Source organism: Bubalus kerabau, chromosome 9 (assembly GCF_029407905.1).
Source record: "Bubalus kerabau isolate K-KA32 ecotype Philippines breed swamp buffalo chromosome 9, PCC_UOA_SB_1v2, whole genome shotgun sequence".
Classification (NCBI taxonomy): domain Eukaryota; kingdom Metazoa; phylum Chordata; class Mammalia; order Artiodactyla; family Bovidae; genus Bubalus; species Bubalus kerabau.
Window position 1 is genome coordinate 37,783,997 of NC_073632.1, and position 24,513 is coordinate 37,808,509.

Below are 24,513 nucleotides of genomic sequence, written 5' to 3' on the forward strand. Positions count from 1 at the left end.
AATGGTTCATTCAATATATTTTATTTCTGCATGAGTAATTTTTAACTATATTTTTTTAAAAAACATATTTTTAAATCTGAATATTTACATATTGGTGTTAATTTGTTCAAAATATTTTAGTGATATTAAAAAATTCTTTGGCTGTAATTATTTCTCATTTTTTTATTCTTAGTATTTTTTGCAGCCATTGCTTCCCCTGACCAATTTATTTGCATTAGAACAGGTTTATGCAAAGACCAGATTTTGATTTTGCTGATGTTCTCTTTCCTTCTCTATCTTCACTCCTCTCACTTTAGTAGGATAGGAGAGCAAGTGAAAAGACAATTGAGAATGGATATCAATAGAAGAAATCTACATCAGACATTCTAACTTTAATGCATTTTGATATGTAACACTTTCATTATTAAGCTCTTAAAAATATTATCTTGATTTTTTCCCTTTAAATCCATGAAATATTTGGAATATATTTAACTTTCAAAATATAGTTTTTTCTTTAACTACTGTATTATACTGTTGACTTGTAATTCATTTCTGTTCTTTTCAGAAAACATGGATTGTATGATATATATACTTCCGGGTGGGTTGAAATTTTGTGTTGTAGTACAGGATCAGTTAAAAATCTGTCTTTATTTGAAAATACTATAGTATGTTCTTCATTGGAAGTAGATAGAGATATTCCAAATTTTTTAATATCACCACCAATATTTTGTCTGCTTATGTATAATCATTCACTTTAAAAGTTGACTTGTCCATTTTTCTCTGTACTTCTGGGGTTTTGTTTTACATACTTGCATTTTATGCTGTTAGGAACATAAAAATTCACTGTTTCTTGGGAACTTTTACTGTAGTATCTCATTACTTCTTTCCATTAAGTTTTATATTATATGATACTACTATTATATATATACTTTCTTTAGTTAGTATTTGCAGAATACATTAGTTAAGGATATATCTATTTGTAAATAGCTCAGTAAGGCTTTCTGTTTTTCATAAAGCAGAAAGTCTCATGAAATATTATCAGGCATTGACTTAGTGATGCAGTTTGAGATCCAGCCTCCTTTTCTTAGGAGAAGACATCACTAATGTTTTCTTTTTGCGCTCAAGGTTGCACAATGGCTAACCTCTAGAGCTCACAGCCTTCAAAGAGGAAAAAGGTTGTAGAGACAAATGGCTTCTTTTCATTCTTTATCTTTTATCTAGGAAAGAAATCTCTTGTCAATAACATTTTTGTGAATATCTTGCTGGATGTGCCCTATGGCCATTTCTTGCTATATGGGAGTGGATGAAAAGGAGCTTAGATGGAGACTGGGTCAGACTATTAAAGTATTTTTTTTTTCATCTCTTATTTTCTGTCACTATAGAGTAGTAAATTTTGAATTTTTTTTTTTTTTGGTTTAAAAAACAGAAATTTATTTCTTACAGTTCTGGAGGCTACAAAGTCCTGGGGAGTTCTGATCTGAGAAGTCTAAGATTGAGGCATTAGCATGGTGGATTTATTCTGAGGCCTCTTCTCTTGGCTTGAAGGCTGTTGCCACATGACCTCTTCTTTGTGAGTGTAGGAAAGAGAAAGAGAGCAAGCTGTTTAGTGTCTTTTCTTATAAAAGCCCTAATCCCATCATGAGGGCCCCACCCTCATGACTTCATCTAAGCCCTAATTACTTCCCAAAGGCTTCATCTTCAAATCCCATCGCCATCTCATTGGGGTTAGGACTTTAACATATGAATTTGGGAGGGGCATAGACATTCAGTACATAACAATAGAGAATGTTTAACTTTAAAACAAACTATTAAATATTTTTCCAAAGTGATTGTATCATTTTATACATCCAGGAGCAATGTAGGAGAGTTCCACGTGTCCCACAAGTTCACCAACGCTTGATACTGTCATCTCTTCCATTTTTGCCTTTTTATTGAGTATTCATGGCATATCATTGTACTTTTTTTTTTTTTTTTTTTTTTTTTGTGTTTTATTTTATTTTATTTTTTTTTAAATTTTATTTTATTTTTAAACTTTACATAACTGTATTAGATTTGCCAAATATCAAAATGAATCCGCCACAGGTTTACATGTGTTCCCCATCCTGAACCCTCCTCCCTCCTCCCTCCCCATCCAATCTGACAATTCCTGTTTTTTATTAGATGAGTTTTAAGTTTTTTACATTTTGCAATGCTAATGTTTGGGTCTTATTTTTCTTTTTGTATTTTCTATTTCTATTCTGTTTTCTTTACTTTTCTCCTTTACTCCTTATCTTAGATCAGTACATTTTATCCTATTTTCCCCTTGCTTTTGACTTTATAAATCACTGTTATGTTTCTTTAAGTGCTTGTTCCTAAATTCTCAATATACATTTAACCATATATTTTTCTAAGAAAGTATAAAGTAATTGGGTATTTATATCATGTTTTGAAAAGCAGTATGGAGTTTAACATACCTTGACCAGTTCAGATCAGATCAGATCAGTCGCTCAGTCGTGTCTGACTCTTTGCGACCCCATGAATCGCAGCACGCCAGGCCTCCCTGTCCATCACCAAATCCCGGAGTTCACTCAGACTCACATCCATCGAGACAGTGATGCCATCCAGCCATCTCATCCTCTGTCGTCCCCTTCTCCTCCTGCCCCCAATCCCTCCCAGCATCAGAGTCTTTTCCAATGAGTCAACTCTTCGCATGAGGTGGCCAAAGTACTGGAATTTCAGCTTTAGCATCATTCCTTCCAAAGGAATCCCAGGGCTGATCTCCTTCAAAATGGACTGGTTGGATCTCCTTGCAGTCCAAGGGACTCTCAAGAGACTTCTCCAAAACCACAGTTCAAAAGCATCAATTCTTCGGCGCTCAGCCTTCTTCACAGTCCAACTCTCACATCCATACATGACCACAGGATAAACCATAGCCTTGACTAGACGAACCTTTGTTGGCAAAGTAATGTCTCTGCTTTTGAATATGCTATCTAGGTTGGTCATAACTTTCCTTCCAAGGAGTAAGCGTCTTTTAATTTCATGGCTGCAGTCACCATCTGTAGTGATTTTGGAGCCCAGAAAAATAAAGTCTGACACTGTTTCCACTGTTTCCCCAACTATTTCCCATGAAGTGGTGGGACCGGATGCCATGATATTCGTTTTCTGAATGTTGAGCTTTAAGCCAACTTTTTCACTCTCCACTTTCACTTTCATCAAGAGGCTTTTGAGTTCCTCTTCACTTTCTTCCATAAGGGTGGTGTCATCTGCATATCTGAGGTTATTGATATTTCTCCCAGCAGTCTTGATTCAGCTTGTGTTTCTTCCAGTCCAGTGTTTCTCATGATGTACTCTGCATTTAAGCTAAATAAACAGGGTGACAATATACAGCCTTGACGAACTCCTTTTCCTATTTGGAACCAGTCTGTTGTTCCATGTCCAGTTCTAACTGTTGCTTCCTGACCTGCATACAAATTTCTCAAGAGGCAGGTCAGGTGGTCTGGTATTCCCATCTCTTTCAGAATTGTCCACATTTTATTGTGATCCACACAGTCAAAGGCTTTGGCATAGTCAATAAAGCAGAAAGAGATGTTTTTCTGGAACTCTCTTGCTTTTTCCATGATCCAGCGGATGTTGGCAATTTGATCTCTGGTTCCTCTGCCTTTTCTAAAACCAACTTGAACATCAGGAAGTTCACGGTTCACATATTGCTGAAGCCTGGCTTGGAGAATTTTGAGCATTTCTTTACTAGCATGTGAGATGAGTGCAATTGTGTGGTAGTTTGAACATTCTTTGGCATTGCCTTTCTTTGGGACTGGAATGAAAACTGACCTTTTCCAGTCCTGTGGCCACTGCTGAATTTTCCAAATTTGCTGGCATGTTGAGTGCAGCACTTTCACAGCATCATCTTTCAGGATTTGAAAGAGCTCAACTGGAATTCCATCACCTCCACTAGCTTTGTTCGTAGTGATGCTTTCTAAGGCCCACTTGACTTCACATTCCAGGATGTCTGGCTCTAGGTCAGTGATCACACCATCGTGATTATCTGGGTCGTGAAGATCTTTTTTGTACAGTTCTTTTGTGTATTCTTGCCATCTCTTCTTAATATCTTCTGCTTCTGTTATGTCCATATCATTTCTGTCCTTTATCGAGCTCACCTTTGCATGAAATGTTCCTTTGGTATCTCTGATTTTCTTGAAGAGATCCCTAGTCTTTCCCATTCTAGAGGACTAGAGGAAATAGTTTCCTCTATTTCTTTGAATTGATCGCTGAAGAAGGCTTTCTTATCTCTTCTTGCTATTCTTTGGAACTCTGCATTCAGATGCTTATATCTTTCCTTTGCTCCTTTGCTTTTCACTTCTCTTCTTTTCACAGCTATTTGTAAGGCCTCCCCAGACAGTCATTTTGCTTTTTTGCATTTCTTTTCTATGGGAATGGTCTTGATCCCTGTCTCCTGTACAATGTCACGAACCTCATTCCATAGTTCATCAGGCACTCTGTCTATCAGATCTAGGCCCATAAATCTATTTCTCACTTCCACTGTATAATCATAAGGGATTTGATTTAGGTCATACCTGAGTGGTCTAGTGGTTTTCCCTACTTTCTTCAATTTAAGTCTGAATTTGGCAATAAGGAGTTCATGATCTGAACCACAGTCAGCTCCTGGTCTTTTTTTGCTGATTGTAGAGATCTTCTCCATCTTTGGCTGCAAAGAATATAATCAATCTGATTTTGGTGTTGACCATCTGGTGGTAAATATGCTATAGTTCTGTATTCTTATAGTTATCTAGAATTTTGGTTTAATATTTTTAATCACCTAGTTTATGTCTTCACACAGAAATTAAATTTGTATTTATTATTTTACAGCATTTGTTGAAGCTTGTAGGCCATTCTTTCTGATAGGCTCCTTTTTTTCCCTTACTGAAAGATGTTTTTAAGTTTCTAACTATAGGTCTTAAGGTAATAGAAGTAAACTGTTTAATTGTTCTTAAGGCTTTGAGGAAAGCAAACTGATCTTTATGTGTCTGAAAATAGTTATTCTCTTTCCAGGCCACACAAACCACCCCCACCTCCTTTTCAGAGCTTTTGAGGTCTCACATTTTCTATCCTCTAAATGGTAGTTTATCTGGGTATAAAAGTTTTGATAGGCCATCCTTTCTTAGTACTATTTGAGGTTTTACTCCACTGTCTTCTGGAGTAAGTAGTAACTGATAAATCTGGTAGTATAACCACTTTGATAGGTCATATCTTTTCTCTCATAGCTTTTAATTTCTTTCTTTGAATATTTGCTACTTCTGTGTGATTTAAGTTTATCCTGCTTGGTACTTTAAAACATGTTTTTTTTAATTTTATAGTTTATTGGGATATAGTTAACTATATATATATCCCAATTTATTGTGATATAGTTAACTCCTGCTTAGTACTTTGAATTTTTTTTTTTTTTTGATCAATAAACTGGACTGATACCTTTTTTTTGATCTAGAAAATTCTTAGTATTTTTCAAATATTTCTTCTGTTCTCTTGGACTCTTGATTAGATGTATTTGAAAGCTTTTAGTATGTTCTGTTGGAGAAGGCAATGGCACCCCACTCCAATACTCTTGCCTGGAAAATCCCATGGACGGAGGAGCCTGGTAGGCTGCAGTCCATGGGGTCGCTAAGAGTCGGACACAGCTGAGCAACTTCACTTTCACTTTTCAGTTTCATGCATTGGAGAAGGAAATGGCAACCCACTCCAGTGTTCTTGCCTGGAGAATCCCAGGGATGGGGGAGCCTGGTGGGCTGCCGTCTGTGGGGTCGCACAGAGTCAGACACGACTGAAGCAGCTTAGCAGCAGCAGCAGCAGCATGTTCTGTCTCATCTGTTTCCTCAAACATTTATTGCTTATCTGGCTACCTTTCAGTTCAATAATTCTTTGTGGCTGAGATTTTTTCCATTTGCTTTTAAAGTGGTTTTTAAAAAATACTCACAAGATTTCTTATAGTTTTTTTTTAATAGTCACTTATTTTTATTTCATTTCTGCTTTTCTGTTTCAGTTCTAATGGAAGAGTAAACAATTTTGAGAATCATAAAGGTAGTCATTATTTTTGAACTATTTCAGCTGGAATGGATTAATTTAATGAATGTTGATTCTGCTGGCACTTAGCTGTAGATGTCTTTGACGTTTAATTACAAGTTCCTTTTAAAATGAATTTTTTTACTTCACTACTTTCTTTCCTCCCTTATTTTTCCTAGTTTCTTTTCTATATTCATTCTTCTCTGTCAAGCAGTTTTGTGGGTTTTTCCTTTTCGCCCATGTTTTAAATACTGTATTGGCATCTTGAGACTCCTGTCAGTGATGATGAGGGTATTGCTGCTGGTGCTGCTGCTGCTGTCGCTTCAGTCGTGTCCGACTCTGTGCGACCCCAGAGACGGCAGCCCACCAGGTTCCCAGTCCCTGGGATTCTCCAGGCAAGAACACTGGAGTGGGTTGCCATTTCCTTCTCCAATGCATGAAACTAAAAAGTGAAAGTGAAGTCGCTCAGTCGTGTCTGATTCTTAGCGATCTCATGGACTGCAGCCCACCAGGCTCCTTCATCCATGGGATTTTCCAGGCAAGAGTACTGGAGTAGGGTGCCATCGCCTTCTCTGGAGGGTATTGCATATACCGTTAAAAGTTAGAAGGTGAATTTATTATCTGTACATTTCTAGAAATGAAGCTTTTTCTGTATCCTCCTGTCTCCCTAGGGTTGTGGCTTGTCAAAAGTCCCAATTTTTGTCAATTATATTTAAGTATTTTGTTTATATATTTTAAGTATATAAATTTTATATTTTAATTTTAGCTACTGCTAAATCGCTTCAGTCGTGTCCAACTCTGTGCGACCCCATAGACAGCAGCCCACCAGGCTCACCTGTCCCTGGGATTCTCCAGGCAAGAACACTGGAGTGGGTTGCCATTTCCTTCTCCAATGCATGAAAGTGAAAAGTGAAAGTGAAGTCGCCCAGTCGTGTCCAACTCTTAGCGACCCCATGGACTGCAGCCTACCAGGCTCCTCCGTCCATGGATTTTCCAGGCAAGAGTACTGTAGTGGGGTGCCATTGCCTTTAGCTAATCATATGCAATTTTTAGTAGTATTACTCCATCATGAATCTTAAGCAGTGAGCCTTCCATTGGTCATACATCTCATATGTAACTCTGAGTCTTTTATATCCTATTTGGGCCAACTTTAGTTTCCATTGCCTGTATTTACCTCAAAACTAGTCCTACTTCTTTGTCCTTCTTTATCCAAGAGATAATTTATTTTGTGTTTGAACATGGTTGTATCTTTGACCATTGCTTTGTGATCACCACTGATGGATATCTGTCAACATGTACTGATTGTTTCTTTTTTAATCAGAAAAGTTCTGGATTTCAAATCTCTTGCCTGTTTCAAAACATACTTCTGAAACTTCCTTGGGCAACAAAAGGGCACACATTTCCACACTCTGTTTCATTGTACATATAGACATTTGATTTTGACCTATTTTAAAATCCAGCTTTTTTGTTTTTCCAAGCAAGTAGAAATAGGATGGGTAGAAAATTTTCTCTTACTTTGATACTTCAGATGAAGTGCTGATATCCCTTCCTGTGTTTCCAGATTTCTAGCTCTGAGTCTCCTGTTTACTGTATGACTTCTGAAAGTTTTGAGTTGTTTTCCTTTTCTTTTTTGTTTTTCTCTGGAGAATGCTACTGGCCTTTTAGAAGTATTCTGAGGGAAAAAATGTCATTCTCCAAAAGTAAAACTAATAACCAGTGAAAATAAAGCACCTGGTATGCTTTAGAAAGTCAAAAGACAAATACTCCTTAATGAAAAGGATGTATGGAAATAATGGAGAGCTGGGGCTTGGGGAATTTAGGCACAGCAGAATTTTAATAGAAGACGTGGAATGAGATTAAGACCTGGTTGAGAGAATTTTGGTATAATGAAAATGCTGATATGTGCAGTTAATATTTGATTCATTTAGTGAAGGAAAATTATTAGATAGTAGAAAAAAGAATAACAGCGCACTGTTTAGGAAGCCGTGCTGTTTATCTTATTTTTAAACAGTTAAATACTTTGCAGCCCGTGTGTTCTCTGTAAGTTTAATTGCTGGTAGAATTAAGCTGAGGTTTTTTTTTTGTTTGTTTGTTTTTTCCCAGTTTTGAGAAAAATAAAGACATTTATACCTTTCTTTTTACCTCTTTCAGTATGGCTTGGGAAGAGAATTTGTTAGATGATTTACTAACTTTTGCTGCCACTCCCAAAGGACTACTGCTTCTTCAAAGAACAGGTGCCATCAACGAATGTGTGACATTCATGTTCAACCAATATGCAAAAAAATTACAGGTGCGAATTACCATCTGCCACAGGCAAAAGGAACTTTTGTTTCTGTAAAAGCCATTAAGAACATCATTCTGGTTTCTTTTTGTGAAGAGGTTATTAAACTTCAATTAAAAACTCATATAGCGTTGTAATATTTAACTTGATATTTTTTCAAGAAAACATTAGAGTTGATATTGGTATCTATGACTGTTTTACAGGATGACACAACTGAATCAAATTGAAAAACTCATTCATCCAGATGTTTTATAAATATATCAGACATCTGGATGTATTAAAACTCAGTGGAATTCCATTTTTGGGTCTAAATGTGTCAATGAGAGTTTAGCGTTCACATTTTGAAATAAATAAATATATTTGTAGAGGGCTTTTATTATTGCTACTGTTTAAATTTAAAATCTAGGCCTTTCTCACAGAGATCACTGAAGTATGTTCATTTTTTTTGCTATTACAGTAAATATCCCTAGACTTCAGAGCTTCTTAGGATCATAGGTATACTTTTTGTTGTTGTTGCTGTTGTTTTTGTTTGCTTTGTTGTGTTTTTTTTTAATTGGGGTATAGTTGCTTTATAATGTTGTGTCGATTTCCACTGTACAGGGAAGTGAATCAGCATAGGTATGCTTTTAAAAGTGTTTCCTTTTATCTCTGGAAGTTGCTGTTTCTTGATGTTCTTATTGTAGCCTAGCAGAAAGGGCCAGGGCCTCTTGGGGATCTTTTATTTATTTATTTTTATAGAAGAGCACTAATCCCTTTCATGATCACTCTCTACCTTCACAAATAGCCTCCCAAAGTCCCCACTTCCTACCATCACCTCTGGGGCTTGGGAGTTCAACACAGGAATTTTGGCAGAACACAGACATTCATAATATAGCAAATGTAGAAGTTTTCAGGCTTTTAACGTTTATATAAATTGTGTTTTGATCTGTTCGTGAGTTTGAATTTCTCCTTGTATACTAGTTAACCATTTGGGTTTTCATTTTTATTTCATTTCTGAAAATATTCAATTCAAAGACATTTTTCTTTCTCATTTAGATGCTTGAGACCATTCAGACACAACTTTTTATTATTGTGATAATACACCTAGGATTAGATGTCATTTTTTTTATATTCATAAAATTTACAGCAATCTGACCTTCCTTTGTATTGTGCTGTTAGTTGTAATAGAAGACGTTCCCTGGACCTCAGTAAATTATGACCATATAATTTAGTATAATACTTTAATATCAATTTATACCATTCAAGATGTTTTTTGAAAATTTAGACTCTGAGTTATCTTGTAAGAAAGCAGCTAGACTTTCTTTAATTTTGGCGAAGATAATGTTGAGATTCAAGCTGGTATAAATGATCTGCTTGTGTTCACACATGTAGTTATTGATAGCAGTAATTCTAGAACTGAGATTCTAGTCTTAGATTTTAACAGTGTCCATGAAATCTAAGTCTTGTTTAATGAAACCCCTGTAACTTCTCTGAAGGTTTTCTTTGCCTCTTCTTTTTTAGTATTTAGTCTTGATTGGGAGACCCCTATAGCTACCAGTTTCTGAATCAGTAGGGTCATTTGGGATGATTGATGAGTAAGGTGTTTTTCTTCCTGTCATGGAAAAAGCCACGTGGGAAAAGATAAACACTTACTTTGTTGTACTTCTATGTTATCTAATTGCTGAATTAATGGATACTAAAGTAAGGAACATGGAGAATGAGATTTGGAAGGCAAATTTATAGAGATGTAAGCAGCAAAAAAATTGAAGAAATAAGCCTAATTTTTTTCCCACAGTCTTTTAGTTCCCCCCCTTTTTTGCCCTTAAAACAGAATGTATAGTTTATATTTTAAATATTTGATGAAAACATATGCTTATTCTTTTAATAAAATGTTGAAAAATACAAATTCTAAATGGTTAGCTCTATTTAGAAGTCAAACACTTTGGCTAAGATCAGGCTAACCTATGAAGTCTGAGGAAGGAGGAACATTTTATAGTGTCTTTGTTATTTCCTTATTGTGATTTTTGCTAAGAAATACTTCTGAACTTTACCATGAATATATGTATAATATTCTCTGTGAAGTAGCAATTATTTCCGGTTTTCTACAATGTATGGTAAATGAGGATTATGTGTATGTGCATGTGTGTATAACTTCCTCCTTTGGGGAAAAAAAATCATATTGCCTCTAAAAGGATGATTTTTAAGACAATACCATTGTTCTTTTTAAAGCTGTTTATTTGAAAGCCCAGTGTAAAAACTGGCAGTCAATACAGGTTAATCAATGATAATTTATTATTTAAGAACCAATTAAAGAATAAAATAGTAAGATAACAGAAATAAGAGTTAGAAGGAATCTCTTTTCATTTAGTCCAACATCCCTTATTTTATATATAAAGAGACTTAGAGACATAGTGACTTATTTAAGGTCATGAAGCTTCTTAGTTTTAGGGCTGGTACCAGAGCCTAGTTCTGAAATAAGATTGTCAAAAATATTTGTTAGTATTAACTCACTAATCGTTATAGCTTTTTTTTTTTTCTGCTCTTGTTATCTTTACTTGAAAGACTGTCTAGCATTTCAATAAAGAAATGAGTAAGTCTGCATATAAAATGTAAATAAAATATTAACATGCTATGTTTTCCTGCTTCTCATGTTTTCTTATTTACATTAGATCAGCAGGCATAAAAAGTTTGGTTATGGAGTTTTGGTTACACAAGTGGCATCAACAGCAGCAGGTGCGATAGCCCTACAAAATTCAGGTAAGTTCTTTAAAAGTATAATTTAAATAAAATGAGCCAGTTGAGACAAAATTCAGCTGCCATGAACAAGTATCAACTATTTCACTCTGAAGTTCTTCGCAAGTTAGGTCGTAGGTAAAAGAGTGTTAATGGTATTTCCTTCTTTTCTCTTCCATGAAGTCCCACTAGGAATTTTCTTCTGTAAAATATATACAATTTTTTCTTTCCTCAGAACCGTGGTACATAATGAACCTAGACTAAGATATACCTAATGGCTTTAAGAACCCTTCACTTTATAAATCAAAAGTGTATCATCTTTTCTTGATATAGTTCTATCTGATAGGCTTTAATGCTCAGTTTCAGTGATTTATATATGAATCAAGATTTATAGTCATAATAGTTGTCGCATATACATATCATTTTCTTATTCCCTTTTCTCTTCCTTTCTTGAAAGATTCTCACCCACTTAATTTTCACCACTATTTCTGGAGTTTATAGTCAGCATGTATTATCTACTACAGATTGGATTTTTAAGATGTTCAAACGTTGAAGATTTAATGTATTGTAAAGTTACGTGAACCTTGCACCAGAGACCAGATGTAATCTCTGATAGAGATGCTGTGATTATATTTAAACCTTAGAAGTGAAGAATCATAACCTCAGTGGTCACTATTGAGTCAATCCTCAAATGAAAATATTTTTCTATGATATATCTAAATCTTAAGTATTTTTTGGCTGAACTTTGGACTGCTTATATTATGAAACATATTTCTTGACAGAAGCTGTCCTAAGCGAACCACTTACTGCTTTACTTAGAATAAAATCCAATTTATTTATAGTACTCAGGGGCACGTTAATGGAAACATTTGAAGACTAGATTCAATCCCAGATTTCCCTGTTGGTCGAGTTATTAAGCTTTAAACCTTATAGTATCCAGCTTTCCTTGAAAGGAATAAGTGCAATTTTTCATAGGACAAAGGAAGACTGACACTGCCTGAGTCCCTATGATGTCTTACTGCATTAAAAACTGCATTAAAAACTCTCTGTATATCGTTTCATTTATACTTTACGGCAACCTTCAAATGTAGCACTTCTTCAGTTTTCACATTGGGAACTGATGCTGTTAGAATTCAAAAGATTCAAGGATATATAACTTAATAAGCTGGCAGATTAGTAATTTGAACCCTGATAGTCTTGATTTCAGAGCCTATATATTTTGTTACACTAGAAACCCATTGTGCTCTAATGTGTTGTTGCTGAATTACTGATTTTATGATTAGGTGTTCTGTTTTACACTTTTCCATATGCTTTGATTCCTCATAAAGGAATTTGATAATCAAACTCAATAGTCACTTTCATTTAGATATATAGTATCTGACTCTGGAAAATTTGAAGACTGTATAGAACCAAAAGTTGTATGAAATAGAGAACTGTTCAAAGAGAACACAAGTACACTCTTTGGTTGCTTATGGTGTCTTCTGATGCCTCCTTCCAGGCTGCATTTCACTGTTAGCTCATTTGCAGAGTAACATGTAAACTTTTTTACTTTTTTTCAGGAAAACATGATGAGAGAGATTATTGACTAAAGGATTAAAAACTGGGACTCAAAATTCAGTCCCCTAGGGGAATAGTTTTGAGAGTTTAGTCATTACATGGTTTCATAATAATGAGAGTTTAGTCATTACATAATTTAGTCATTACATAGTTTTATCATAAGCATATATTAACAATATCAGCACTAATTTCTACCAAGGTTAGAGATTATTTCTTATACAGGATTCAAGTATGTCTTTTGTCATTGTGGAACAGTCTCGTCAGAAGGATAAGTATGTCTTTCCACCACAGTTCAAAGAAGTGATATACTATAAATATGATGTAAAATTCTTCTTAGGGTTTATTAATGCACTTATAACTGAATTATGGGCCAATCTGGAATGTGGAAGAGATGATGTTAGAGTAACCCATCCCAGATCTACTCCAGTGGACCCTATTGACCAAAGCTGTCAAAAGGTAAGAAATGATTTATCTAATAATGTATAGATTTTAAGTAGCTCTCGAATTGCTTCATCCAGACTTTAATCTATATTCAGTTACAACCAGCAGCCTTTCCTAAGTTTGTCCTTTCCCTCCTTTCTTTCATTTCTAACTTTGTGTTTCTAAAATAAACTTATAAAAGACAGAAATACCAGTGTTCCTTGGGAATTGTCTTGCAGGGACATTCTTTTTTTATGAATTCCTACTATATTTTATACTGTAATTTTTCTCAGTTAATAAATATATAGACATCAGACAAAATAATAAACGTGGACTTAAAGGAACTAGAAAAAGAACAAACAAATCCAAATTTAATAGAAGGAAAGAAATAATAAAAATCAGAACAGAAATAGAGAATAAAAGTGAAAGTAGAAAAAGAACAAGCAAACCCAGATGTAATAGAAGGAAAGAAATAATAAAAATTGAAACAGAAATAGAGACTAAAAAACCAATAGAAAAGATCAGTAAAACTAACAGCTGATTTTTTGAAAACATAAGCAAAATTAATAAACCTTTAGCTAGACTTCTCAAAAAAAGAGAAGACCCAAATAGGTTGGAAATGAAAAAGAACTTACAACCCAGTATCACAGAAATCATGATATTACTATGGACAGTTATATGCCAATTAAGTGGATAACCTAGAAGAAATTGTATGTTTCTTGGATTTTACCCATCTTTCAAGATTGAATCAGGAATACAAAATATGAACAGTCAGATGACCAGTAATGAAATTGAATCAGTACTTTTTAAAAGACTCCCAACAGACAAAAAGCCAGGATCAGATGGCTTCACAGGTGAATTATATCAGACATTTAAACAATTAATCCTTCTCCTTCTCAAACTATTCCATCTTTGAGATGAAGGAATATTTCAGAATTCAGTCTGTGAGGCCTACATCACCCTGATTCAGAAACAAGACTATGAAAAAAATATATAGGCCAGTATCACTGAAGGTAGTTGCAAAAATCCTCAATAAAATGCTGGCAAATCAAATTCAACCATATATTAAAAGGGTCATACACCATGATCATGTGGATTTATCCCAAGGTTAAAATGATGGTTCAATATCTGCAAATTAGTTGGTGTGATAGACTACATTAATAATTGAAGGATAAAACTCATATCATCTCAGTAGGTACAGAAAGAGCTTTTGACAAAATTCAGCATTCATTTATGAAACTCAACATTCGCCGATGTATGAATGGATAAAGAAAATGTGGTGTAGGTATAGAATGAAATATTACTCAGCTATAGAATAAAATGAAATCTTGCCATTTGTGACATGAATGGACCCAGAAAGTATTATACTAAGTGAGAAAAGTCAGATGGAGAAAGACAAATACCATATGATTTCATGTATATGTGGATTCTATTTTTGGGGGGGATTTAATTTTATTGTTATTTAAATTTTAGGAAACAATGATGTGGTTTCCATATATAAAGAGGTTCATTTAAAAGTTTCAGTCCAGTTTCTCCTTCCTTCTCTCTGTAGCTTTGCTTTTGCTGTATGCTAGACAATAGCTCTTGGAGAAGGCACTGGCACCCCACTCCAGTACTCTTGCCTGGAAAATCCCATGGACGGAGGAGCCTGGTGGGCTGCAGTCCATGGGGTCACTAAGAGTCGGACACAACTGAGCGACTTCACTTTCACTTTTCACTTTCATGCATTGGAGAAGGAAATGGCAACCCACTCCAGTGTTCTTGCCTGGAGAATCCCAGGGACGGCGGAGCCTGGTGGGCTGCAGTCTATGGGGTCGCACAGAGTTGGACACAACTGATGTGACATGGCAGCAGAAAATAGCCCTACATAGTTATGTAAATTTAAATTAAAACTAAAAGTAAAAATTCAGTCTCAATTACGTTAATCATATCTTAAGTGCTTATCTGTAGTCACATGTAGCTAGTGACTATCATATTGTACAGTTTAGAACATAAAATTTCCATTTTATGTTCAGAAATATTTTATTTATTTTAAATATTTAAATAAAATATTTAATTTTATTAAATAAATAAATATTTTATTTATTTAAAATATTTTATGTTCAGAAATATTTTATTTACCACAGAAAATTTTATTGAACGGCCAGGACCATGGAGCTAGGGTAATACTGTTAAATAGTGTCTGAAAATTATTTATTTTGTAGTGAGTAATCTTAGCCTGTAAATAAGAAAATGCAATTAGTTCTGCTGTCAGTTTTTTGATTATATGTCTTTGACCAAGACACTTCACTTCTCTGGTCCTCAAGTTTTATCATCTATTAAATGAGAAATTGAATTAAACTATTCTTTCCATTATCTCAGTGTTCTGATTTTTGTGAAAATTCTTTTTTTTTCTTTCCTTTTTTAAAATTTATTGATTTTTAAATTGAAGGATAATTATTTTACAGAATTGTGCTGGTTTCTACCAAACATCAAAATGAATCAGCCATAGGTATACATATGCCCCTTCCCTTTGAACCTTCCCCCAACTTCACTCCCCATCCCACCCCTTTAGGTTGTTACAGAGCCCTGGTTTGAGTTCCCTGAGTCATACAGCAAATTCCCATTGGCTGTCTATTTTACATATATTAATGTAAGTTTCCATGTTAACTCTCTCCATAGATCCCACCCTCTCCTTACTCACTGCCCCCCACCCCTGTGCCCGTAAGTCTGTTTTCTATGTCTGGGACTCCATTGCTGCCCTGCAAATAATTGCATCAGTACCATATTTCTATATTCTGTATATATATTAGTATATGATATTTGTTTTCTCTTTCTGACTGACTTCACTCTGTTTAATAGGCTCTAGGTTCATCCACCTCATTTAAACTGACCCAGATAGATACCTTTTTATGGCTGAGTAACATTCCATTGTATATATGTATCACAGCTTCTTCACTCACTGGTTTGTCAATGGACAACTAGGTTGCTTCCATGTACTAGCTATTGTAAAGAGTGCCACAGTGAACCTTGGGATACATGTGTCTTTTTCAATTTCCTCAGGGTATATGCTTAGTAGTGGGATTGCTGGGTTCTGTAGTGGCTTTATTCTTAGTTTTTTTAAGGAATCTCCATACTGAGTTCCATAGTGACTGTATCAATTTACATTCCCACCAACAGTGCAAGACTGTTCCCTTTTCTCCACACCCTCTCCAGCATTTATTGTTTGTAAACTTTTTGATGATGGCCATTCTGACCAGTATCAGATGATATCTCCTCATAGTTTGATTTGCATTTCTCTAATAATGAGCGATGTTGAGCATCTTTTCATGTGTTTGTTACCCATCTGTATATTTTCTTTGGAGAAATGTCTATTTAGGTCTTTTTCCCGCTTTTTGATTGGGTGTTTTTCTGGTATTGACTTGTATGAGCTGCTTCTATATTTTGGAAATTAATCCTTTGTCTGTTGTGTCATTTGCTATTATTTTCTCCCATTCCAAGGGTTGTCTTTTCACCTTGCTTATAGTTTCCTTTGCTGTGCAAAAGCTTTTAAGTTTAGCTAGGTCCCACTGTTTATTTTTGTTTTTATTTCTATTACTCTAGGAGGTAGATCATAGAGGATCTTGGTGTGATTTATGTCTCAGAGTGTTCTGCCTATGTTTTCCTCTAAGAGTTTTATAGTTTGTGATCTTACATTTAGGTCTTTAATCCATTTTGAGTTTATATTTGTGTATGGTGTTAGGAAGTGTTCTAATTTCATTCTTTTACACATAGCTGTCCAGTTTTCCCAGCAACACTTATTGAAGAGGCTATCTTTGCCCCATTGTACATTCTTGCCTCCTTTGTCAAAAATAAGGTAACCTTAGGTGTGTGGATTTATCTCTGGGGGTTCTGTCTTGTATTGGTCTGTATTTCTGTTTTTGTGCCAGACCATACTGTCTTGATGACTGTAGCTTTGTAGTATAGTCTGAAGTCAGGAAGGTTGATTCTTCCAGCTCCATTCTACTTTTCAAGATTACCTTGGCTTGGGGTCTTTTGTGTTTCCATATGAACTGTGAAATTTTTTGTCCTATTTTTGTGAAAAATGCCATTGGTAATTTGATAGGGATCTCATTGAATCTGTAGATTGCATTTGGTAGTATAATCATTTTTTATTTTAGTGAAAATTCTTTATGTTTGATATTCAAAATTTCTGAGACTAGTGAACATTTTAAACTGGCAAAAGGAAAACTTAATAGTTACAAATAAGTGCAATTAATACAATAAAAACTAAATATATAAGTATTAACAGAATATCAGATCAGATCAGATCAGATCAGTTGCTCAGTCGTGTCCGACTCTTTGCGACCCCATGAATTGCAGCACGCCAGGCCTCCCTGTCTATCACCAACTCCCGGAGTTCACTGAGACTCATGTCCATCGAGTCAGTGATGCCATCCAGCCATCTCATCCTCTGTCATCCCCTTCTCCTCCTGCCCCCAATCCCTCCCAGCATCATGTGGATGGACTTAATAAGAAAGCCTTCTATAAAAATGTGGCAAACTTTTGAAAGCTTATAAAGTAACATAATAGGTCAATGGGAGGGCTAAAGGGAGCTCCTTAGTAGGAAAAGAAAAGTTTGTATATGTGGCAGTCACTTGAAGGAGACTGCAGGCAGATTTGATTGACTGCAGTGATGACTTCAGGCTGAGGAAACTTAATGGCAACTGAGGCTTTTGTGACTGAAGAGAAGAAAAGTGTCAATAAAGTGCCTTGAAAGTCATGCTAAGGACTTTAGATCTGATGTTTAGTAATGGGCAACCACTGCATACTTTTGCACAGGGCATCCAAAGAATGAACTGTGCCTGAGAAAAATATTTTGATTCTTGTCAATGAGAGAAGAGCAGGAGCTTAAAGTTTTCATGGAGAGATTAACTTGGTAAAATTACATGAGAAAATGAGCTGATTTTGATAGGAAAAGCCATAGCTTTTTCTAATTAACTGTAATTATTAATAGATTACTTGAATTTCCAGTGAATGTATCAACAGTTAAAAGCTGAAGACAGCCTTGTGACCTGAGTGCTGTAATATATAGAATTTGTTATCTTGCTCCAGAGCCCTGAAGTATTATATTTTCTTACACATCAGATATAACAATGCAAAGAATCAGAAAAATGTATCATTTCATTATTTTCAGAACCAAACTGTCAGAGATACATGATATTTTAAAACATTTTCCAACTCTCAGGTACATTTTCTTATACTTTTTATTCATTGTCAGTACATAGATTATTGTTGATGTTAACTATTTTGTACTTATCATAGAAGCATATATTTCAGTTTTATGGGTTGATTAGACTTATTTTAAAAATTCCCATTTGCATTAATGACTCTTCAGTGGATGTGATTGAGAAAAAAAATGAACCATTTGAAGTTTTTTTTCTTCCCACCTAGTCTTTTCTAGCACTGGTGAACCTGTTATCTTATCCTGCTGTTTTTGAGCTGGTTGGCAATCAAAGTCTTCCTAATAAAGCAGAATATTCTCTTCGTGAAGTCCCAACAAGTGTTATTGTAAGTTATTTTCTTTTAATCTTTCACTTTTATAGTGCTACTTTTTAAGATGTGTAGTAAAAATGCAATGTAACAGAAAAAAATGATAAAATAAATCACATTTGAAAACCTATTTGATTTATTTACCTATAAGTGAAAGTGAAGTCTCTCAGTTGTGTCCAACTCTTTGCAACCCCATAGACTGTAGCCTACCAGGCTCCTCAGTCCATGGAATTTTCCAGGCAAGAGTACCGGAGCGAGTTGCCATTTCCTTCTCCAGTATAGAATATTCGCTTCCAAATTATCTGTAAATGGAATCTTTGATCCTGGATGTCTAAAAATGGCGGCACCTATTGAAATAACAACGTTAACGTGAGTTTGAGTAAGCTCCGGGAGTTGGTGATGGGCAGGGAAGCCTGGCGTGCTGCAGTCCATGGGGTCTCAAAGAGTTGGACATGACTGAGTGATTGAACTCAAAGGTTTCCCAAATAAGGAAGAGATCCAGCATATATAAAAGTTAGTGTATTAATTATTTTTAGATGACTCATGTTATTAGTCACATGATTATTTCTCCTTCATTGACTCAGATAATTAGGAATAAATTGTATCTAAAGAGTCCAATATGTTTTCTGCTTATATTTTAAATGATCTGTGTATTACTGCCCTATGAGGGCAGTATATGCATATTTATTTAATTTGAAACTTATTTTATATTCATATTTCAAAATGGGTAACTTATTTTAATCATTCAAGTGGATTTAGTTACTCATCTTTTGTTAAATTTATGGATTAAACACCCATTTGTATTTAAATACAAATTAAATATGTGTATATATGCATTATTAAGGAATCATTTAATTCTGAAATCCCAATCATTGGATTTATCTTTTGGTCACTTTGTCCAGTGTGTTGTTTTTCTTACATCATTTTGACCTTTTGAATTCTTCTAATTCTTGTTTACCCTAAACATTTTATTTTCAAGAATTTGCTCTACTTTGGAAATTTTTTGATAATTTATATGAACGAAATACAAATAAAATATTTTTCTCTTTGAACTTTTATATTCTTGAGGTGTCCCAGTTTTAGCTTATACTTACTTGTATCTTGGCACTTCTTAAGTAGTTTTATAATTAACCATTTATCTGCCTGTCTTCCCTGCTACACTGTGAGGACCTGAAAGCGAGTAGAATATCTTGGTCATATTTACATCTAGTAATAACTGGATCCAGTGAATGGTTTTTGAAAGTATTTATAACATTATTGCCTTTGTTGAAATCTGTTATGGAACACAAGTATTATATTAATACAAATGTGCTGTTATTTAATCTAGAGCAATGGCTTGGGTGTTTGTTCTCAAGTTTTTGTGGATATGCTACAGTGCATAGTCAAAAATACCTGTCCACTTAAGTAAAGGATTTGTCTTTAATATAGTCTTAAAATGATTAACTGCATATAGTTTTGATAGTCCATCTTCTTAATGACACTACATTTTAACCCTGTAAATGAATCACTGCTTCCAGTCATCATTTAAACAAGTATAAACACTTATTAAAAAAAAAAATTTCCCTTGATCTATGTTGTCTTTTAGCTATCACCCTATAGTTTTCTTTGTCAGAAAGTATTTTGAAAAAATTGCCTATATTTGAATTCTCAACTTCTTTCTCTTGTATCAACTCTAGAAGTCACTGTAATCTGGAGTCTTTTTCTGCCAAAAGTCACTGATAAATATGTAATTCCCTAATCTAATGGAACCTTCCCCTCAGTTCAGTTCAGTTCAGGCTCTCAGTCGTGTCTGACTCTTTGCGACCCCATGAATCGCAGCACACCAGGCCTCCCTGTCCATCACCAACTCCCGGAGTTCACTCAAACTCACGTCCATCGAGTCGGTGATGCCATCCAGCTATCTCATCCTCTGTTGTCCCCTTCTCCTCTTGCCCCCAATCCCTCCCAGCATCAGGGTCTTTTCCAATGAGTCATCTCTTCCCATGAGGTGGCCAAAGTACTGGAGTTTCAGCTTTAGCATCATTGCTTCCAAAGAAACCCCAGGGCTGATCTCCTTCAGAATGGACTGGTTGGATCTCCTTGCAGTCCAAGGGACTCTCAAGAGTCTTCTCCAACACCACAGTTCAAAAGCATCAATTCTTTGGTGCTCAGCTTTCTTCACAGTCCAACTCTCACTCCATACATGACCACTGGAAAAACCATAGCCTTGACTAGACGGACCTTTGTTGGCAAAGTAATGTCTCTGCTTTTGAATATGCTATCTAGGTTGGTCATAACTTTCCTTCCAAGGAGTAAGCGTCTTTTAATTTCATGGCTGCAGTCACCATCTGCAGTGATTTTGGAGCCCAAAAAAATAAAGTCTGACACTGTTTCCACTGTTTCTCCATCTATTTTCCATGAAGTGATGGGATCAAATGCCATGATCTTCGTTTTCTGAATGTTGAGCTTTAAGCCAACTTTTTCACTCTCCTCTTTCACTTTCATCAAGAGGCTTTTTAGTTCCTGTTCACTTTCTGCCATAAGGGTGGTGTCATCTGCATATCTGAGGTTATTGATATTTCTCCCGGCAATCTTGATTCCAGCTTGTGCTTCTTCCAGCCCAGCATTTCTCATGATGTACTCTGCATATAAGTTAAATAACCTTCCCCTATATTTAACTTAATTTTCCACATTGTGGCATTTAATGGAGTTGATTCATTCCTCCTCATTGTCATTCTCTTCTGTGGCTATGGCACTAGTTCTAGTTCTCTTACAGCTTCTGTGGTCTCTTTTGTGGACTTCTCTTCTGCTGTCTTATGTCCTTTAGGCTCAGACAGTTCAGTCACTCAGTTGTGTCTGACTCTTTGTGACCCCATGGACTGCAGCACATCAGGCTTCCCTGTCCATCACCAACTCCTCGAGCTTGTTCAAAGTCTTGTCCATCATGCCATATAACTATCTCATCCTCTGTCATCTCCTTCTTCTCCTGACTTCAGTTCTTCCCAGCATCAGGGTCTTTTCCAGTGAGTCAGCGCTTTGCATCAGGTGGCCAAAGTATTGGGAGTTTCAGCTTTAGCATCGGTCCTTTCATTGAATATTCAGGACTGATTTCCTTTAGTATTGACTGGTTTGATCTCTTTACAGTCCGAGGGACTCTTAAGAGTCTTCTCCAACACTGCAGTTCCACACCTTTAGGTTCATTTCATCCAATTCTGTGGCTTTGATTGTACATTGACAACTCTCTGAACTGTATCACTTACTTGACTGCCAGGACTATACCCATAATCTACCAGATAGTGGACATTAGGAAAACTCATAGAAATCATAGATTTAACCATGTCCACAACTGAATATTATGTTTTTCTCTGTCTTAAATCAATTCCATTTCTTATTTTTCTATCTCAACATATGGCACTATCATTCACATAGTTGAATGAGCTACAAACTGGAAAGTCATTTTTGACTCCTCTTTATGGTAATTTCTTACTATTTATAAATTTTTCTCTCCTTCATGACTTGATCTTATTTACTTTATTTATATTAAGACTACCTTAGTTTAGACCTTCGTTTCTTGTCTAGATTACTCCAGTGATATGTTAACTGTTTTTTCTTCCAGTCTTAGCTCATAAGGTATCCTCACAATGATCCTTTAAAAGTGAAAGCCAGATGCAGTCTTTCTGTTTATTTCCTTATTCCCTTTGTCTCTATACACAGTCCATGCTCCTTCACATTATCTAATATCTAGTGTAGTCTGTATAGAAGTTTCCTCTGCTGTGTCAAAGATGTCTTTGTTTTTTTTCAGTTTCTCAAGTCATCATCCAAACAAGGTCCACATGTTGCATTCAGTCATTATATCCTTTTCAGTCATTTTCTAAAACATTTTCCCCTTTTTGTTTCCATGCAGTTAACTTATTGGAGAAACTAGGCTACTTTTGCTATGAGTTGTACTAATTGTTTCATTAAGAGATGTGAAATGGTGATTCTAGTCTGTCGTTCTTTTTTGTATTTAACTGAAATTATTTAATAAAGGAAATCCTGAAATACAGTTCTTTCAGAAATAGCAAAATAAATGCTTGATATTTTAATTTGCAGAGTAATGAATTTGTGTTCTATTAATCTGTAAAAGGGAGGTTTTATGATGGTTATTATCATAATGAACTTCTGGATTTTACACATATATTTTAACTCAGTGCAGTCATTATTGCTTTTGATGGTCAAAATATTATTTCATTGTCTACTGACTCCTTTTGTTATTTGGTATTTTTCTTTATTGACTTATTTGATAGGATATTCCAGGCTCATTGTATACATTTTCTGTATACATTTCCTTTAGGCTTTCTCCTCTTCTGTTTTAAATATCCCTTTGTCTTTTTCTTACAAGAACACTGTCATTAGATTTAGGGCCTACTTGCTTAATCCAAGATGATCATATATTGATTCTTAGTTACCTCTGCAAAGAACCTTTTTCTCAATAGGGTAACAATCATAGATTTTTGGGATTAGAACATAGACATGCTTTTTCAGGGATAGTTACCATTCAACTCACCACACCGGCAGAATGGCATTTTCATCTACCTCTTGTCTATAGACTGAATGTTTGTATACCCCCAAATTAATTTATTGAAACTTCATTCCCAGTATGATGATATTTGGAGGTGGGGTTTTTAAGGGATGAAGTAAAGTGAAGTAAAAGTCTCTCAGTCATGTCCACCTCTTTGTGACCCCATGGATTATACAGTGACTCCATGGAATTCTCCAGGCCAGATTACTGGAGTAGGTAGCCATTCCCTTCTCCAGGGGATCTTCCCAACCCAGGGATTCAACCCAGGTCTCCCACATTGCAGGCGGATTCCTTACCAGCTGAGCCACAGGGGAAGCCCTTTAAGGGGTGAATAGTGCCTTAAAAAAAAAAAAAAAAAAAAAGACCCTTGCCCCTTCTGCCATCTGAGGACACAGCAAAAAATGACCGTCTGTGAGCTAGAAAATAGATCCTCATCAGACACAAAATCTGGCAACTTGATCTTGTACTTCTCAGCCTCCAGAAATGTGAGAAATAAACTTCTGTTGTTTCTAAACCACCCAGTCTATGGAATTTTATTATAGTGTCCAGAATGGACTAAGACATTCCCTTCTTTGAAAAAGTACAAGGAAGGACTTTTAATAGACTGAATATTGCTAATAGATGTTCATGGACTAACTAGTTGCAAGATACTCCTAATAATGCAAGTATGGGAATATTGGCATTATGGTTGATCTGTTCTTTACCCTTCACTTGGCCCTATCTTAAGTAAAAGGCATCAAATAGCACCAACACAAGCTTTGGGACAATTGTAAACACAATAGGCACTCAAACATATATTGATTTATAGAAAATGAATATTCTTCTTTGTGGTTCCAGTCTTGGTTTCATTGTGGCTTACTTGGTCATTTAATGTATTCTCAAGCTAGACAATATGCTTAAAAAAAAAAAAAGTACAGCGTTCCTGACTCTTTTTTGCAAGTCCCAAGCCTTACTTGCACTAATTTGTTACTGAAAAGCTACTGCTTATTTTAGGAAACATTGCCTTCTTGATACCCATTTTGCTTAGAAACTGAATTTCTCCATAAGGCAGACTTCTCAGGAGTTTCCTTTTCTTCCCTAAGTGGTGATCCATCAATATAATCCTCTTTGAAGAAGAATTCATTTACTGTAACATTTGTTCTCTGAAAAATACATTATCATTGATAGATTGCTGCAGTTAGCTTATTGGAAATACATTCTATATCCTGTATTCTTACAGTATCTAGTACTTAGATTCAGAGCTAAAACTTTTGAACCATGAAGTGTCAAGAAGTGTTTTGAAACAAGGAGTGTCTAGTGAGAAATGGAATATTTCCTGCTGTATCAGTAAACAAGGATGTCACAGGCATCAGTGATTCTGGGCCTCCAAAGGTGAATTCCTGAACCCTGAGGGCACTCAGGAAGGAGAAAAATACCTTAGTGAGACCAGGCAGCCATTAGGCTCCAGCCACTCCCTGTGGTGAGCACTAAAGAATTCAGGATG

The 24,513-nt window shown here is 35.4% G+C and overlaps 1 protein-coding gene across 3 annotated transcripts in view; it reads left to right on the forward strand.

Moving 5' to 3' along the window:
• Window positions 1-24,513, forward strand: part of TBC1D32 (TBC1 domain family member 32) — a 208,130-nt gene that overhangs the window by 72,324 nt on the left and 111,293 nt on the right. For all 3 annotated transcript variants that reach the window (XM_055535047.1, XM_055535046.1, XM_055535044.1), the window contains exons 19-22: window positions 8,161-8,299; window positions 10,939-11,026; window positions 12,897-13,015; window positions 18,392-18,508. In XM_055535047.1, the coding sequence (XP_055391022.1) occupies window positions 8,161-8,299; window positions 10,939-11,026; window positions 12,897-13,015; window positions 18,392-18,508 (463 nt within the window). The remainder of the gene's footprint in view (window positions 1-8,160; window positions 8,300-10,938; window positions 11,027-12,896; window positions 13,016-18,391; window positions 18,509-24,513) is intronic.